Genomic DNA, 19,486 nt, shown 5'->3' on the forward strand with positions numbered 1-19,486 from the left:
CCCTTCATCGATGGACGCTAGCAAACCCCTTATAAAAAATATCTCAAGCGCTTCTCAAAATTCAATAAGGCCTAGTAATGCCTAAGAAAAATGTGTCGTTGAAAACCTTATTGGCCAAAAATAAAAAAAGCCACATCCCTCATCAGTCTCCACTTTCTCGTTGAATCATCACTGGGCCACTTTTCTGCCTCTATTCGAGGAAAAAAGTACCCTCTTGGGGGCATGTTTGGCAACCGTGAAAAAAAATTCATAGAATAATTGTTTACAGTGTAAGAGAGGGGCAAAGAAGCGGAAGAGAGAGATTTGAGCGGGTGGTGAGTGAGGAGAGCATGGGATAGGGTTGGAAAAAAGGGAAAAAAATTCTATCCCAAACGGTCAATTTTTATTTTATTTTTATTTTCTTTTCTTCTGTTTACACCAAGGTTTTAAAATTCGGTCGAAATTTTGGTAATTTGGCGAATTTTTAGATAAAATATTAATTCTTTATTTCTTTACAGAATTTCAGCTGAAAATACCGGATTTTCAGCCCAAAACGCCGACATTTCGAGCCGTACTACCGAATTTCGCCTGAAATGTCGGGAATTTGGCTTCAGTGAGGACCGAAATTACCCCCGAAACCGAAATTTAAAACCCTGGTTTATTGCAAGCAAATCCCTTGTTCCAACTAGGGAAGGGTAGTGATCATACTACGCATTTTCTACTGCTTACTTAGACATAGAGTAAGATATACTCATTAAAAACCTCCCCAAAGTCCTTGCACCTGCAGTGCAAACAAAATGAAAAACTATTTGTACCAGAGTTGGTAATCTGTCAAAGGTAGACAGACAGTAAGCAAAGATTATTTTCTTTGAACTTTGGAATAGTTAAGGCTTAAATATAATGGAAGAGAACTGCTCTCCCATTATGTCACGGAATCCCTGCAATTTGATTAATGATTCTAGAAGTTGAAATTAGTTCATAAGTTAATTTATTCATTCTACCAGTCAATTTAGCTTGCACAAAGTCTAAGTTTCTATTTTCTAGACAAATCTATTATATCAGATTCTATCTTGTATGAGCTTAAAAAACTTAAAGAATTTTGACCTAGTACTCATATATTTTCTTTTGTTTATTAAAAACTGATAGGGAATACATGAAATCTTAGCTTACCCCCCCCAAAAAAATAAAAAATAAAACATTAAAAAAATGTTCTACTTGAGAGAGCTAATACTATTGGGGTAAGACCCTCTATGGGCGTTAGACACATTATTTATATGAGGTTAGTTTAACATGCACAATCGTGAGTTTACAATTATGTAATCATCAAATTCGCTTGGCACTGTTTGAATTGCAAGAAAAACATTTCTCACTGGAAATGTTTTCTCGGGAAAATTTTTCTCTCCTCAATTTAAAGGGAAATAATATGATTATGATTAGTGTAGGTAATTTAACCGGGTAGAACTCACCCCTAAAAGCTAGCCTTTAGAAGGAGGGTGCCCATTCCCTTATAACCCAGCTCCATCCCCATCTCTTTACCGATGTGGGACTATTTGCTTTTTCGTGGAACTCCAACAATAGAATTTCTATTTTTACCTTTGCCTTCCCACCCAAGCAACCACCGTGAGTGTGAAATAAGGCAACTTTCCCAACAATTAGTTTAGAGGGATATCATGATAAGAGATTTTATATGCTGTGTGGTCATCTAGTCCAATATTTGTACAAAGTATTGTACAGCCCACTCCATATGATGATCCAAACCGTCCATTTGTTGAGCGACAACGTAAATTGGTTGTGCCCTGGAAATCACTTATATAGGATGTTCCTAACCCTCTGATCAATAGAGAGACTGAACATTATGGAAACCTCTATTGATCGTATGGTTAAAATCATCCTATGTAAATGATTTCCAGGGCACAACCTATTTACGTTGTGGCTAAACAAATGGACAGTTTGGATCATCCTATGGAGCGGGCCGTACAATACTTTGTGAAAAATACTAGACTATCCGACCACACCATATAAAATCTCTGATCATAAATTGAAGATCCCTCCAAATAAAAAATGAGTAGTGTTGGTTCAAGTTATGATTTTTCATGTATGAAAGAAGTAGAAAATTTTACAAATATTTTTCATTTTAAACTTTTCTAGAAACTTCTTGCAATCCAAATGGAGCCTTAGATGAATTTTTTTTCATGATAAATCGGTGTTTCCAAGTGGTGAGAGGGGTAAGGCAGTCGAAGAAGGAGAGAGATTTGAGAGGACTTGATTGAGATGAGCCTGAGAAGTGGCTTCAAATCAGGGAAAAAGTCGATCCTATTTTGACTATATCTTTTCGTTTCCAGATTTTTTGTCACTTCTCATCCTTGGAGACACTAGTTTCCTGTTTTTTAGTTCCTAATTTTTAGTCACTTCACCCTCGTCTCCACTTGGAGATTTTTAGTCACTTCACCCTCATCTCCACTTAGAGACACTGATGTAGCATATTAAAAAAAAAAAAAACTCATGGTAGCCAAACATGCCCCTTATTTGCAATCGTTAGCATCTCGATATCTAGAAAGTCTCCTCTCTTTTTTTTTAACAATTTTCTTTGCACCAACACCATAGCAAAAGTCCCTAGAAACCCTTATGTTACGTGGTTAGGTTCGAGAAACCCTTCGATTTACGAAGTTTGAAAATTGAGATCAGACGATTAAGATCATTCTATTGAGAAATTTTTTTGGGCATGCCCTATCGACTGCGGGGCCAAACAAATGAATGGTTTGGATCACCCAAACATTGTGGGTCTCTATTTCTGGCGATGGCCCAGATAAGTTATTTGGACGGTCGACCAGAAACACCTTTTCGTGTGTGTTTCTGCCTCCTTTTCTTCCCTAGGCGAACCCCCTCTGAGTGTATTTGTGACTACCTTTTTTTACAGTACAAGGGGGTGGGCAAGGGAAAAAAGGCAAATATATCATCTCCCATGACTCCATGAGTTATATATTAGTGGGTCATGCATAGAGGGATTAATGGGAAAAAGAAATAGTGAGCCATATTATTTTTTTGCACACACGGCACATTCTTACCGTTGGGCTCACCCATCGAGTACGTACTCGGGTCCCGATATCATTTTCTTAAAAAAGTAATGAGTTAGTGTACTGATGGGTCTACATAGAGTAGCTAATGGCCGGACAAAGTGGGAAATGAGATCAGCGTGTATATAAAAGCTAAATGTATACTAATTAATAAGGGATTTGCTAGGGTCCATCACAAAAGGCATTTTGCGGCTGGTCCTTCGTCGCAGCCACCTCATGAATGAAGACAATAGCTTTTTGTCTCCATTCATGAGGTGGCGAGTCTGACATGTGACAGACCAGCCGCGAAATGAGATGGAAACTAAGCAATTCCCAATTAATAATCTATTAGTTGGGCTATGATGAAGTATCCAATGGCAAAAATGAATTGAGAGTTAGAAAATTAGTGGAGCCTACATAGTGACACAATGGTAAAAAAGTAATGGACCCAATCTATATACTAATAAATGTTTTACTGTGGGGGCACAACGACAAAAACCTGAATCATGTATAGTAATGAGTTTTATTCTAGTAGGGCCTGGAGTGTCTAATGATAATTAATAATGAACCCCATATGTATATTATAGCTAATGATCTATTAGTAGGGTTATAATGGAGGCTTAACTATGAAAAAAAATTAATGAGGCTCACATATATGGTAACAAGTTATAGAGAAATTATATGGTGGACAGTATTGCATGCACGTGAACAAAAAAAAATTAAGTTGGACCCACATTGTTTGGGTGATCTAAACCATTCATTTGTCTGGATTTGACGTAGATAGGGTGTGCCGAGAAAATCTTTTCCACAGGATTACCCTAACCCTTTGATCCGCTGAGTTTTCTTTTTTGTGCCGTACATTTTAAAACTCCATGGATCAAAGAGTTAACATATCCTATGGAGAAGATTATCTGGGGCATGCACTATCTATATCAGGGCTCAACAAATGAATGGTTTAGATCACCCAAACAAGGTGGGCCCCATTGTTTTTTTTAGCTGCACATGCGTGTCCGGCCATCCACCATATAATCTCACAAGTTATATAACTAGTATAAAAAACAAAATACACCCTACATGTATGAATAATGCTCACATTTCCTTCTAGGAAAAAAAATAAAAAGCCGCTTCTGATGTTACTTTTTCAAGACTTTAAGATGAAAATAGAGCATTTTCCTTATTACATGAAAAGCTCTTTCACTTTGGAGAACATTTTATTGTGCAACCAAACAAAAAACAATGATAAAAACTTCGCAAAAGTTTTCTTTCCCTAAATAAGTGGCCTAGGCTGAAAAATCGAGGCTCAAAAGTAAAGTGAAAAAAAAAAGATCTAAGAGGTGGGAAAAGGAAAGTAAAAAGTCCAAGCTAAGAACAAAACCGTGGTAATTTGCTAGGTTAAAAATGCAATGTGAACCAATTCTTATACAACCATATCCAGTAAAAGTGGAACTTGGAATTTGCTAGCGATCGATGTTCTCAGATTTTCTCCTATTCATTTAATCCATGAGGTGGCCGCTCTCACATACAACAGCCCATCAGCAAAATGCCTTCTGCCATGGTCCCTAGCAAATCCAGTGGAACTTTTAGGCAGAGCCCAAGTGGGTCCTTGTGGCTTGTAATATCTTGGTAGATGCACATCTTTCAAAACCTACACCCTCGGGGGAGTGCACCTAACAAAAAGTCATACCCTAATAGTGAAAATAAAAACCATATCTAATGTTGGGTGTGGCTGGGGATAAGAAAGGAGAGGCACATAGATATGCTTTAGCTTGACTTTGGTTGACACTTGGGAGTGACAGAAACTGCTCACTCACATGCACCTGAACTGATGCTACGGTCTATGGTCCCGTACACGAGACCAAGCATCTTACCTATGTTTCACGGGGACCATACAACCCACATGTCTTTGGCCAATGTGATTTTGATGTACAGATACAATTCTACTACATGCACTTTTAACATTGATAAGAGTATAGAAAACAATACATTCCTTGAAGATGACGTCTAAGCTACCCATCCAAAATACATAATGAGAAAGGGAAATGGCACTGGAATAACTCCTTTGTTTTAATAATGACACTCTTCCCTTGAATGTATACTTTTCTGGCTAGTTGTTAATGACTTACAGTTTCCTACATCCTTTCAATAGCTTAATGAAGCGAGGAGTTCCACTATCAAAGAAGTGGATATTATTTTCTAAATAAACGAAGGATTTGTGTAAAATCCTTTTCTGTTATATAGTTGGGGTTCTAATAATTAATATTGCAGGTGGTCACATTTTATATAAGACATTAGAGAGTATTAATTATTAGATAATTAGGTGTCTATCACCTTCGCCCCTTTACTCCTACCCACGTGGTACTTCTTTCGTCCAATTCTCTGTTCATGTGCTACCTATGCTTTTTGTGCACTAGCTTTTTTACTTATCGATCTAGCATGCAATAATCCCAACTATTGTGAAGAGGGAGTTGTTGTGCCTACATCTATAATTGGTGATGTTGCTACTATCACTCCAGAGTCTATGATTGTTCCGACCACAACAATGGATTGCACTAAAGAGACCAAGGAATGTTTTCTATGTACCTACATAGAGTATATTCTTACATATAGTATTTAGTCTAAACAACATTTTCTAATAAATTACACTCTCGTATCTCTAGATTTTCTTTCATTAATTAAGTATTAGAAATTAGCGAATATAAATTATTAGTGTAGGGACTGGTTTGAGAAATAAGATATAAGAGATTATAAATTTGTGGAGCATTAATTTAAAACTTGACCTCATTTGAAAACAGGACCCCATTCACTATGGGTACACATGAGATTTGGAATAGAATTCTGGATCTGTTTGGTATCTCTTGGGTATTTCCAGCTCACATGCAAGATATTTTTCATTGCTAGTCTATTGTTCCGTGGCCTCAAAATCGCCAGACCTTACAGAATTTGTCTTTTGTGGCAACTATTTGGCTTCTTTAGAAAGAGGGGAATGCTCGTGGTTTCAAGAATACAGTCAAAAGCGCCTCTTTTTCTTTTTCTAGGATCATCTTTTTAGTTGTGTCTTGGGATAAAGTCCTTCCTGGTTTCACATTTTATTCTGCATAGACATAAGAAGGTGTTGGAAGGAGAGTTCCAGTAGCAAGAACCGTGAGGAGATAGTTGCCCCTAGATGGACCCCACCTAACCCCGAGTGGTTGAAGCTAAACTTTGATGGCTCTATCAAGGGGAATTCCGGGGCCATTAGGTATTGGAGATGTTCTTAGAGATGAGAACAACATCGCCATGTGGGCTTTCACATGCCCGATTGGAATCAAGGACTCGAATGAAGCAAAAGTGAGAGCTATTCTCTAAATGTCATCAGATGGTTGGAAGGTCGATCCTCTTACCCTTGGAAATTTTTAGAATTCATTGACGAGATCAAGAGCTGGGTAGAGCGTCACTTGATCCACTTTCATCACGTTAGGAGGTTGGCGAATGGAGAAGTGGAGGTCTAATTCGAGTGGGAGTGGCAATCTTGTTTTGACTTTCTTGGTTCCATGGCCATCTTGGTCATAGCTAGGCATTATAATGAAATTTCACCACTTCAAAAAAACTATAAATATGTTTCATTAAAGTCAATTTATGCCTACAATAGAATTACACACTCCAAAAAGGAAAATAATATTTTACTGCTTTACCACTCCTTTTGTTTTTGTTTTCTTGAGGATAACTTTATTTTTAGGATAATTCAAATAAAAGGCAATAGAATTACAGTAATTTTCAAGGAATTGAAAAGGCAAATAAAGAGTGGGGTGATATGCTTGAAAATCGTGTGGAAATATCATTTTCCTAATTTTTATCACACAAAATGTGTGTGTGTGTGTAAGGATGAAGATGAAACTAAATGAGAAGCTATTTTTGGAAATACGACCCATCACCCGATTGAGTTGACTCGGCCCAGTTGGGTTCTCTAACTATGGTTATAACTTCTAAGATCTCTAGCAGGTCTAACAACCATAGGAAGAATTTTAATTAAATGAATAAATAAAAATAAGGGAAATGATATATTCACCCCTTTTTCTTCCTTCGGGCTACCTTGGAGTGTTAAAAGGTAAGTCATAAATACACTAAAAGGGTTTGGCCCAGGTAAGAAAAGGGGGCGATTATATCACTTATCACTTCCCATAAATTAAATCTGATTAACTTGGCTCATGTCCCTTTTATGCTACCACTTCATTTATTTTTCAAATACTAGTGGATAACCGACACACAAACATCTTCCTCTGAAATTAACATCCATGGCAAACTTATATCACTTAAAAAATAGAAAAAAGTGGTATAGATGCTCAGGATTTGATGCCGACACCACAATAAAACAAGTCAAAGAATAGCCATCAAAGACCGACCGACCGACCGAACCACCGGCCGGCCGGCTGGCCATAGGGTGCACTATGGATACCATTCATTTATATATTCTTTAAAAAGAGGCTCTGATTTTTTCACCCTTATTTTTTTATTTGCTTTATTTTTAGATTTTATTTGAGTCTAAGTATTTTTTAGAAAGTTTAGTGGGGCCCACCTCGCAGGATGATCCAAACGGTTCATTTGATAGGCCACAATGTAAATGGGCTCATTGTGGATCGTCCAACGGAGATGAATTATGTGGTATACATTGTGGCCCATCAAATGGCGGTTAGGATCATCCAACGGAGATGAATTATGTGGTATACATTGTGGCCCATCAAATGAACGGTTTGATCATCTTAAGAGGTGGGCTCCACTGTACTTTCTGAAATATATAACTAGACTTAAGGCACATCATATAAAATCTCATTTGTTGTTAGTTCTAAAAATTACTTTGTGGTTATGTGGAAGCTCCTCAAATGCCCAAAGGACAAAGTTTCCGACAACTAGAGAAAGGGTGTAACGGATAGATCTTACATCAGAGATGCCTCAGAAGACGAATTATCGACGGGCCACAACGACTCTAAAGAAGAGCCATGACAGAAGGTTCCAAAGAAGAAATATACTCGCACCCCCCTACTAAAGACATTCTCATAGATCTCAATATGAATCCATCAACCGAGTCCATCATGTAACTAATTAGCACTCATCCATTGATTGTTGATCTATATCCACATCATGTATCGGATCATTCGGAACCACTGTGTTCCCTGTTTTCTTTAGTTAATTATCGTCTCTAAGGTTAGTTTGAAGAATTTGGATCGCCGGGATCCTCTGTCCCACCCTTTTTCTGTCTCTATGGGTAGGGGTGGTGCTTTGTGCTATATGATTTGAATATTTTTTTTACATTGATACACTGGTAGGGCGGGGTATTTCCTAATACCAGCTTAACTCTTTTTTAAAAAAAAAAAGGTGTACACGTACATCAAACACGATATAGTTCTACAAGAGAATCAGTGTGCTGGTGCAATTTTTATGCACCACGTACGCTTTTATCAGATACTATATGATGCGTGGGACACAAATATGTGTTATTTCTTCCACAAAGTTGTCACCCTTTTCAGACTTTTCTTTTAATAAACGTAAGCTACGACTTGAACTAATGACCTCAGCTATCCGCGTAATCAGTGATAGAACCCCGCACCCACCGCCTAACATTCTAAAACACTTAGGTTAAAATAAATAATTTTAATTTATGAATATGAAACATGGGACCCCTATTGAACTATTTAAAAAAGAAGAAGATAGTAGATCTGCAGCTAACAACAAGATGAGGTCTAAGAAAGCAGCGATGAAATACAAAAGACAATGAATGATAAGATTTAAACTCTAAAATCTAAGATCTTGACAATTTACATCTCTTCCAGATCAATCTTAACCATCAATTTTTAGGTCCCACTTAGGGCATGTACGTGTAATGGAGACTTGGTCTTGTGGACCATATTGAGGCAACCTACATGGTCTTGGTCCCATGTTGAACGGACAACTCATCTTTAAGATGAAGAACTACAAAAATCAATTTGTTTTTTGTTGGGATAAGCCTAAATGAGGCTTCTAGATCAAGGGCTAGAATCATCTGGTCCCATGTCGAACAACCAACTTATCGCTACGATAAAGAATTACAAAAATCAATAGTTCGTCTTTTCTTGGGATAACCTTAAATGAGGCTACTAGATCAAAGGCTAGAATCATCTGATCAAGCTAGGTTAAACAGCGGTGGGACAGTCGATCATGTGACCTGAAATCAATCGTTAGGCCCTGTTTGGATTGCAAGAAAAACATTTCTGATGGATTTTTTTTTTTTTTTTTACAATTTAGAGAGAAATGATATGATTATGGATAATTTAGAGGGATTTTATCGTAATTTGATGATTCCTCTAAGTAAAAATTGAATAGGGTTGGTTAAAGTTATCTTCTTTGATGTAAAAAAAAAAAAAACATGAGCAATGATAGAATGAAGGGCACCCTTGTCAATGCTCAATTTCAGCAAAAGTCGAAGCCATTCCACTATTTATGGCTCCATCCACTTTTCTCGGCCACATAATAAACGCCCTTTCAAAAGGGCGCCCTAAGGGAAGAGCATAACAGTCATAATCTTTTTAGTATTTTTCTTCATCATTAGATGCATTTGATTGTGGTCGGTCTGCATGTGAGTATGATGGGCGGCGTAATGCTCGGTGTGAATCACATGTATTTTTTTGTCGTCTGGGACTAAACAAGCCAATCACACTGCCTCTGAATTTAATTTTAGTCATTAGCATCTAGCAGCATCAATCCTCTCATCTAAATACCCAATACAAAATCACTATAAAACCAACCCAGATTAAGAAACTTGATTTTTTTACTAGCAAAATTAAGAAACCTGATTCTCTACCGATTTTGGATCGCATGAAAATCATTTCTTGAGAAAAACGTTTTCTTAGGAAATTTTTTTGTTTCTACAATTCACAAGGAAATGAGAAATTTTAAGGTATGTTATTATAAATTAAAGGTGGTCTGGTGTGGATCAGGTGACTTTTTTTTTAGAACTTATATGATGCCCGACCGTGGAAATGAAGGGCGGAGAGAGAGAGAACATCTCCCCCTTGATTTTTAATCCAAGGGAAAGCCTCGTTTTTTACTCTTCCTTAGTTCAAAAATCAAGGCAGCAGGTTTTGTCTCCTTCAACCTTTTACATTTTCACGGTCGGGCATCATATAATTTTTATTTTTATTTTTATTTTTATATGTAATCAAATAAGAAGTTTAAGAATTTGTTTCGGACTTGTCATAATCCTCAAGGCCTTGTTCCTTTTGGATTATGACTATGGATTGTGACTCCAAAACTAATTATTGGACTCAAAATTGAACGTAAGTTTAACTCCAATAATAGGTTTTGGATTCACGTTCAGTTGTCATAATCTAATACGAACAGGGCCTCAGCATTATTCTTTATCAGAGGATGCATCAGACTGCATGTTAGTATGGTGGGCCCATGTCATTCCCTTTTCAATGTGACATCATGTACACTTTCGGTGAATGGCCTGGCTAAACGAAACCAATCCTCTCATCTCAATACCCAGTACTAAATCTGTATAAAAACAACCAAAATTAAAAAAACTTGATTCTCTTTTAGGCCTTGTTTGAATTGTAGGAAAACATTTGTTGGGAAAAAATTTTCCCCCGGAAATTATTTTTGTTTCCACAATTTAGAGGGAAATGATAAAATTTACTGATGTTGTTATAAATTAGAGACTTGCTAGGGACCATCATATAAGGCATTTCGTAGGCAGGCTGTTGCATGAGAGTACAGCCACATAGGCTCAGATTTTGTCTTCTTCATTTAATTCATCTAAGGTGGCTGCTCTCTCTTGCAAAAGCCACCTCGTGAAATGCCTTCTGTGACGGTCCCTAGCAAATCGCTACAAATTAAAAGTCCCTGTAAATAAAACTTGAACTTGAACTGCAATGGTTTAAGTCACTGATTTTGCAAGGGCACCCTTGCAAAAAACCTAACTCCAAGGGCAGCCCCAGCGGACCATATCACCAAACTGCATTTATGGAGGTGTGTAATGCTAGGGAGCAGAGGGAGATGCAGACTCCAAGTTGGACCACTCCTGACATGGGAAAATTAAAGCTTAATTTTGATGGATCTAATTTTGGAAACTTTTGTCCAGTAGATATAGGACGTCTCTTCAGGGACGAGTGGGGGATCACTAGATGGTATTTTTTGGGACCTATTGGAATCACAGACTCCAATGAGGTTGAAGTGAGGGCGGTTCTCCAAGGCATTAGGTTGATTGAGAGGAGAGAAATGACTGACTTAATAGTGGAAGGTGATTCACGCAATGTCATAAGATGGATGGAGCGTAGAAACCCTCACCCTTCGAGATTTGCCCACTTTATTGAGAAGATTTTGGATCGGGTGGCGGCTTATGCTGTTTCTTTTCAGCACGTCAAAAGATCAGCTTATAGCAAGGCGGATAATTGCTAGAGCAGGGGCTCAAAGAGATAGTATGGAGGTTTTTTATTATCTACCTTCTTGAAGGGGACTTATTTGTGTTATGTAGTATCCCTTATCACCTGTTTGTATTTCCTTTTCCAACCCTTTCATCAGTTTCCTACTGCAATATACTTTCCTAATCTCTCTGGGTTATCTAATCCAAACTACTTTCCTAATCTGGGTTGCTTGCATATTCTAATCGACTAACCTAATTTATTTAGTTGCCTCATCTACCCAATTTACCCAACTACAACCAAGATGATCCAACGGTGAGATCTTAACCCAATCCAACATGTTGGTCTCTTTAATAATTTTATCCTGTTCAGAAATTTCCCCCCTTGTAGCTGGTCTTTTTTTGCAAATGGGAGTGCCCTTGTAGCTGGTTTTTTGCAAGGATGCCCTTCAATTTAGCACTCCTCATTAAACAAAAGGAAAGTATGAAATTTTGGAAAAGTTTTTCTTCTCCAAAAAATTCCTGCAATTCAATCAGGGCCTAGTATTGATGATGACATCACAAAGGGAAAATATTGCATTAATATTTTCTTCTGTCCTTGGGGATTGCCTCTGGAATTTAAATGAATGAGACCTCAACAATTTTTTCTATTTAGCTGGTAAAATCATGTGGTTGAACCTTGCTTTTCTAATCTTCCCCCCTTACCAAATTCAAGTAAATGATACAAAAAATTCTAGAGCATGAGATGAAATAATTCCCCCTTCGCATATTTCATCATACTTAGCTATAAATGTCCATGTTCATCCATACAAAGACTACAGAGAGGGGTCTTCGTCAACGCTCCATACAACTTTTCCACGCTCTTTTTCTCTTTCTAACCCACTTCCTTGCAATTTCCTCGAAGCTCCCCTCCATCCACACAAATCATTTATCTTAATCTTCTTCTCTAGATGGCCGAGACTGTCCTCTCCACCGGAATCCGATACGAAACCCTGCCGGAAAACTACGTAAGACCCCCATCAGACAGACCCCGACTCTCAGAAGTCGTGTCTGAACACATTCCCCTGATTGATTTGGGCCGCTCTGATACACTTCAAATAATCCATGAAATTGGAAAAGCGTGCGAGTCTCACGGTTTCTTCCAGGTACTTACTCATCTTCTGTTTCTTATTTTCAGTGAGAGATTTCCGACTCAACGACCTGATACAAACCTTGTACATATTTCTTACTTTTCTTTGTTACATATATATAAAGCATAGTTATAAAACTCCCCTGGGCCGACTCCCCTTTTACCTTGCCACGTTCCATGTTGTATCGCATCTGCGTTCTGGGTTTTATCCTACAGAGTAAATAAAAGCTCCTTTGACTATCCCAAGTTATGACGTAGTCAACCGAGTACTCAGCTGCATCAACTACGTTCTTAGCAGCGTGCGCGCCGAGTCGACAAGGATTTTTCAACACTGATATAAAGATTGTTTCTTATTTTCACTGAGAGATTTCTGACTTGACGCCTGACAACAAAATTATATATATATCTTGCTTTTGTTTGTTACATAAAGAGAGGAGTGATTTATTTTTGTGCGTATGGGTTTGTTTTGGTAGATTACAAACCATGGAATATCATTGGAATCCATGCAGAAGATGGCTCGAATCGCGAAGGAATTCTTCGATATGCCACTGGAAGAGAAGATGAGATTTTATTCGGATGACCCATCAAAGAAAATGAGATTGTCGACGAGTTTCAATGTGAAGAAAGAGAAGGTTCATAACTGGAGGGACTATTTACGACTCCATTGTTACCCTTTGGAGGAATTCGTGCACGAATGGCCTTCCCCCCCCTCTGCTTTCAAGTAAGTTTCTCATCTTTATGTTTTTTTTTTTGTTCTCATTTGGAAGATCAACTTGAGAGATTTTCCAAACAAGTTCCTTGATTACATGGATTACACTTATCAAAGAACTGGTTTGGAAATTGACTTGCAATTCTACTGTCACGGATACCCATAAGTGTGAGACCAATGACCTTGGCGTTTTTTCTTATTTAAAATAAATGAACTGCGGCTTGTCGGCATCTTTATTGTACGAGTCCACTTTAATTCGATCTGAACCGTCCATCCGATGATCCTAACCGTTCCCATAAATGCAATTTGAGAGAGAGAGAGTTTATGCCTATATATTATTTTAACCCCGAATTTATTTAGAAACGGGGGGGGGGGGGGGGGGGGGCGCCTTAAATTTTATTGATAAGAAACTTTTTTACAAGGAGATAGATTTTTTGCCATGTTTTTTAGCTACTAAGAATTTGAGGAAGTCTAAACTGAAGGGAGCCCTTTCACCTCTTTTTTGCAAGGGCTCCCTTCAGTGTAGAATTCCTCTTAAGAATTATAAATCTTAGTACAGATGTTGGCTTTGGGTTTGATAACTATTTAAATATTGGCTATTGTACGTATGTACAAGATCAGCAATGGACGGTCCAGATCGATCAATACGATGACCACCTACTGCAATATAGCCATGCCACATCATAAATGATAATTACACACCTTATGGGACCATTTCTCTTTAAATTGTGAGAAATTACATGGTGCAATAAATGCACAAGTTGCAACATGTGAAAATGAAAGTATTCTGTACTCCGGCCTGATCCGGATTGGAAACGGTCAAAGGGTTGTGATTGTTGGGCCCACTTGCTCAACTATTAGTCAGGTGACGTTATATGGTGAGCCCCACATGTCATCACCATCCAATCTTTATATGACGACATTTGGTTTTTTCATACTGCTAGGTAGACCTGGCAAACGGGTGGGTCGGGCCCGGTCAACCCGCGGGTGATGCGGGTGCGGGTCCACGGGTCGGGTGAGGAAATGATCCGCATTTTTGCGGGTCAGAATTTAGGTGACCCGCGCGGCCTGCGGGTGGGCCGGGTCAACCCGCGGGTCACCCGCAAATATATGGGATTGTAATAATTATCCGATTTGACCGGCATCTGTTTTTTCCGTAATTGTCATAACTTTTTATATTTTATTTGTATTTTTTTTCGTAATTTTAGAACTTTATAAGCATTTCTAGGTAATTTTTCATTTAAAACTTTATAATTTAGCTATTTTACTTTTAATGATTACTTTTTTTTGTTTTTTTATTTGCTAGCAAACATTTGGCATGTGCCAATCGTTGCACTACCGATGGCCACATGCCGAGAAGTTGCCATAAGAGAAGTTTGGTACCAAATTCTTGTAAAATAAAAAACCGAAGGAAATTTCTTATAAGCGCACTCTCACTTTATTAAAAGTATGGTATGGCCCACACCATAGGATGATCCAAACCGTCCATTAGATGGGCCATAGCCTAAATAGGTTATGCTCCAAAAATCATTTTCATAGGATGATCCTAACCCTCCAATCTGAATGTTAGAGGGTTGATCCTAACCCTCTATAGATCGGAGGGTTAGAATCAACCAAATGGAAATAATTTTGGGGCATAACCTATTTAGGCTATGGCCCAAATAATGGACGGTTTGGATAATCCTATGGTGCGGGCCATACCGTACTTTTTATGCGTAAAAATGCGGGTGCCCGCGGGTTGACCCGACCCGACCCGTGTTTTTGCGGGTTGGGTCACCCGCGGGTTAGTTTTTCACGGGTCACTAAAACTTAGACCCATGCAAGCAAATTTGAAAAAAGATGTCATTAATTAAACAAGAGAACATTGTAAATGGAATTCAGCGTAGAGAATGCTCCATATACAAGTGAGCTCTAGAGCTTCCAATTTGGCAAGGCGATCAGCCAAATCATTGGCACTTCTAGGAATGAGAGAAAATGAACATTTACTGAGTAAACATATTTTTTTTTACCTCATCCAATATATTGGTGAGTCTCCACGAAGTGGTGCTAGTCCCTTTGACCCACAACACCGTATTGGAAGAGTCACTTTCCACTTCCAAGCTCCCCTCCATTTGGTACAAAGATTTTTTATCTCATCCAATAGATTGGTGAGTCTCCTCCACAAACGGGCGCTATTCACTTTGACCCACAACACGATATTGTAATAGTCGATTTCCACTTCTAAGCTCCCCTCCATTTGGTTAAAGAAGATAGACAATCCCTTGCAGAGGAGACGGGCCTCGGCTTATGTAGAATCAACGGTTCCAATAGGTCCGGCAAAAGTGTCAATTATGTCACCCAAAGAGTTCCTAAAAACACCGCCAACACCTCCCATGCCTGGTTGCCAAGGGAGCAACCTAAAGAGTTCCTAATGCCAAAGAGTTCCTAATGGTTGTTACAATACTGAAAGGGTACATTTGGATTGTCGGAATCAAGCACTAGAATAGACATGCTATTATGATTCTGTCCTATTTTAACATTTGGTTCAGAAAAAAAAAAAAAAAAAATCAAGGTAGTGGAATTGACACCGAAGCCGAATTAAAGGCGAAAATTTCGGAATCTGTTTTCTGCCCCCAAGAGGTGGTATTTTGATTCTGCTCCGGTTAGAATGAAATTTTTATTAATTTCTTCGAATTAAATTTTTATTTTATTTTTCCATTCCGTTTACAAGGAATCAGACTAGGATGCCAAATTTGATTCCTGATTCCATCAATCCAAACTCCTATCGATATCCAACCGGTAGAGAGTAAACCATAGTGAGTAGTTCCATTATAATATATGTTAGTGCGGACATCAGCTGCTTTGTTAAACAAAAATTAATTTAGTTTTGATTGAGATTTTCTATGTAAGCCAAAGTTTAATTTGTCCTGACCTCAAACTCAAGAATGGAATTTTGTTTTCTCCTTGCAGAGATGTAGTGAGTACTTACTGCACAGAAGTTCGACAACTTGGGTTCAAATTGTTGGAACTCATATCTGAAAGCTTAGGTTTGGAAAGGGATTATATGGAAAAAGTGCTAGGTAAACAAGGGCAACACATGGCTATAAACTACTACCCACCATGTCCAGAACCAGAGCTGACCTATGGATTACCGGGCCACACAGACCCAAACACCATTACCATTCTTCTTCAAGATCAACATGTTGCAGGCTTGCAGGTGCAGCGAAATGGCAAGTGGGTCGCAGTTGATCCCCACCCAAACGCGCTCGTTGTGAACATAGGTGATCAATTGCAGGTGAGATTGGTTTATAAGAGCTTAAAAACTTCTATTTGAAACATGCACTTCAAAAAAAAATAATGTGATTTTTCCTGACGGTCTAAAATCTGATAAATATATATTTACCGGCAGTTTTTTTGTGCCCTGGTGAAAAGTCACACGTATGTATAGTTGGGACTTAGGTAGAATTTACCTTTAAAACCTAGCCATTAAGGGAAGGGTGCCCAAGTCCTTATAAACCCATCCACACTTGTTGGCACCCAGGCAGAACCGCTGTTTGGTTGCCGGGTTTTTTCTTGGTTCCTGGGATTTATGTGGGAGAAAAAAATCTAAGGAGATTGGTGGGAAAAAAAAAGTCCTAGAAGTATCCCAGTAAAATAAAAATCCCATGTTTGGTTGACCGGACTATGGTGGGAAAAAAAAACTTGATTTGGTTGCTTGAATTGTTGGTAAGAAAAAAATTCTTCTCAAGCTTATTTTTGGTTCCTGGGATTATTTTGGGATGGGATGAAAAGGCAATCATTACAATAGTGGGATTAAAAAAATTCACCACACAAGCAATCATTACAAGAGTGAGATTAAAAAAATTCTAGTACTAGAAGGCAACCAAACATGGGATGGGACCAAAATTTTACTAAAACTTCCTAGGACCAAAATTTTACTGGCAACCAAACGGAGCTGAATCAAGTGATCGGATTAACCAACCAAAGTTGGCTTCAATCAATATGTATTGAACAGAGGCAAAGGCCTCTGTAACGGTCGGACGATAGTAAAAAGTCATAGCAAACCCTGTAGCTTCTTGTACTAAAAAACAAGTAAGTGTAATCCCCCCTAGGCAATGAAATATGTTGACATGAGGAGGAACATATTTACTAGTTATATCATCTGCATTCGCCTGAATCTCGAGATGCTCCTCGAACCAATCATATACTTTATTGAGATAGGTAAATCAAGGGGACTCTCCCTCTGAGAACCATATATGAGAATTTCATCTCGTACGGCTCAAGCGGAAACACCCAAATACCTGGGTGTGTGCCAGAGTCCTTATAAGCCCATCCACATCCGTTTACTTTTCTGATGTGGGATTTTTGCTTTTGCGTGGAACCCCAACATATCTACACGCAGATTAAAAAAATGTGAAACGACCAATTACTCTAAAAGCTTAAGCTGTAAGAGTTGGTGTAGTTTAATCATTTATACTTCAACATTCCCCTCACGTGTGACCCCTTTTTTTGGGCTGTCCATACACTTGGCACATGTGGCTCCTCTTTTGGGTTGACCATACACGTGGATTTTTAATATGAAGTTGGGCTTAAAACCTGGGTCTGATAGCATGTGAAATAACCAATGACTCCAAAAGCTTAAGCTGTTAGAGTTGGTGTTGTTTAATCATTTATGATTCAACAAAAAAAAAAAGTACCAGTGTACCTATATTTTTAGTGGTGGTAATAATAATTTGCCAGAAAAACTTCATAACTGTGAATAAAAACCGTGCCGGTAAACCCCAATTTTCTTGTAGTGATGGTTGGTTTCAGCTCTAGAACAAAGATTAATGAATGGGAACTTTTTTGCAGGCATTGAGTAATGGCAGGTATAAAAGTGTGTGGCACCGAGCCGTTGTCAACTCTAATAAGGAGAGAATTTCAATTGCATCATTCCTCTGTCCGGCCAACGATGCGGTCATCGGCCCTGCGAATCCGCTCACCAAAGAAGTATCTCCTGCTATATACAGGAATTTTACATATGATGAGTATTACAAAAAGTTTTGGAGTAGAAACTTGGATGAAGAACATTGCTTGGAGCTTTTTAGGAGATGAGATTAGATGAATTTATTGTGGCCAGTAAAATTCTGAATTTAGGTTGTTTTTATCAAAGATATTACTTGGGAAAAAATATGAATGCTGAATATTCTACTATCTTAAGAGGTTCTCAAGGGTCTGATGTAGTAATGGCAACCGTTTTGAAATTGGTGTCTTATGAACGAAGTGCTCTATGTGGCTATCATTATGTGATTGGTAAAATTTCCCAATATGCACCTAGGTCTATTAATATCTTAAACTTGAATCACAGTTTAGAGGCGCTATGTCAATGTGAGATTGGTATACTGTCTTTTTAAGGCCCTGTTTGGATTGAAAGAAAAGCATTTCTCAAGTTCTTCATACAATTTAGAGGAAAATGATTTGATTATGGTTAATATGTAGGGATGTTATCATAAATTGACGATACCTTAACTCAACAAAGCCTTTGTCCCAAACTAGTTGGGGTTGGCTAAATGAATCCTTTAGAAAAAATTTCATAAAGGTGAAAGGAATCTACCTGGCTCTAGTTGGGTTCTTCTACGTGGATCATTTTCTTCCATTCTATCATATCCGAGGTTATGTTCTCTGTTATGTTCCTAGCTATCAAGTCTTTTCTCACTGTTTCTACCCAAGTTGTTTTCGGTCTGCCCCTACCTCTTTTACTCCATCAATTTGGCACGAGTCGCCTCTTCTCACTAGAGCATCCAAAGGCCTACGTTGGATATATCCAAACCATCTTAAGCGGTGCTCTCTCATCTTCTCCTCAATTGGTGCCACCCCCACCTTTTTACGAATGTCTTCATTTTTAATTCTATCTAACCTTGTGTGGCCGCACATCCATCTAAGCATTCGCATCTCCGCTACACTCATCTTATCAACATGTTGTTTCTTGGTGGCCCAACATTCTGAGCCGTACAACATGGCTGGCCTTATAGCTGATAAATTGATGATCCCTATAAGTGAAAATTGAATAAGTTGGTTCAAGTTATCTTTTTTTTTTTTTGGTAAAAAAAAATAGGAAAATTTAGAAATATTTTTCCTTTCTAAACTTTTTTCATAAAATTCATGCACTCCAAATAGGGCCTTGGAAGGCCTCTAAAAATACAATTTTTAAGTCTCCGACATTTTATCAAAAAGAAGTCATTGAATTAATACTATAAATCAGACATCAGTTTATTTTGATCAGAGAG

The 19,486-nt window shown here is 38.2% G+C and overlaps 1 protein-coding gene across 2 annotated transcripts; it reads left to right on the top strand.

Annotated features, from left to right (window-relative positions):
* Positions 1–11,161: 11,161 nt before the first annotated feature.
* Positions 11,162–18,478, top strand: LOC143887982 (flavanone 3-dioxygenase 2-like). 2 transcript variants are annotated; one of them, XM_077392244.1, is made up of 4 exons: positions 11,162–12,548; positions 13,042–13,253; positions 16,191–16,515; positions 18,072–18,478. In XM_077392244.1, the coding sequence occupies exons 1-4, from the start codon at positions 12,354–12,356 to the stop codon at positions 18,312–18,314; spliced, it is 975 nt and encodes a 324-aa protein (XP_077248359.1). In that variant the 5' UTR covers positions 11,162–12,353; the 3' UTR covers positions 18,315–18,478. The 2 variants fall into 2 exon arrangements, with proteins under 2 accessions (XP_077248359.1, XP_077248358.1); XM_077392243.1 differs by having other exon boundaries at positions 11,166–12,548; positions 13,006–13,253.
* Positions 18,479–19,486: the final 1,008 nt, after the last annotated feature.

Source organism: Tasmannia lanceolata, unplaced genomic scaffold, assembly GCF_043159265.1.
Source record: "Tasmannia lanceolata isolate RefF3 unplaced genomic scaffold, GAP_Taslan_0.1 ptg000012l, whole genome shotgun sequence".
Classification (NCBI taxonomy): domain Eukaryota; kingdom Viridiplantae; phylum Streptophyta; class Magnoliopsida; order Canellales; family Winteraceae; genus Tasmannia; species Tasmannia lanceolata.

Coding starts and splice junctions, on each gene's coding strand:
- LOC143887982 (XM_077392243.1), top strand. CDS start 12,354: ATGGCCGAGACTGTCCTCTCCACCGGAATCCGATACGAAACCCTGCCG. Junction 13,254..16,190: donor TCCCCCCCCTCTGCTTTCAA/GTAAGTTTCTCA, acceptor TTCTCCTTGCAG/AGATGTAGTGAGTACTTACT. Junction 16,516..18,071: donor ACATAGGTGATCAATTGCAG/GTGAGATTGGTT, acceptor ACTTTTTTGCAG/GCATTGAGTAATGGCAGGTA.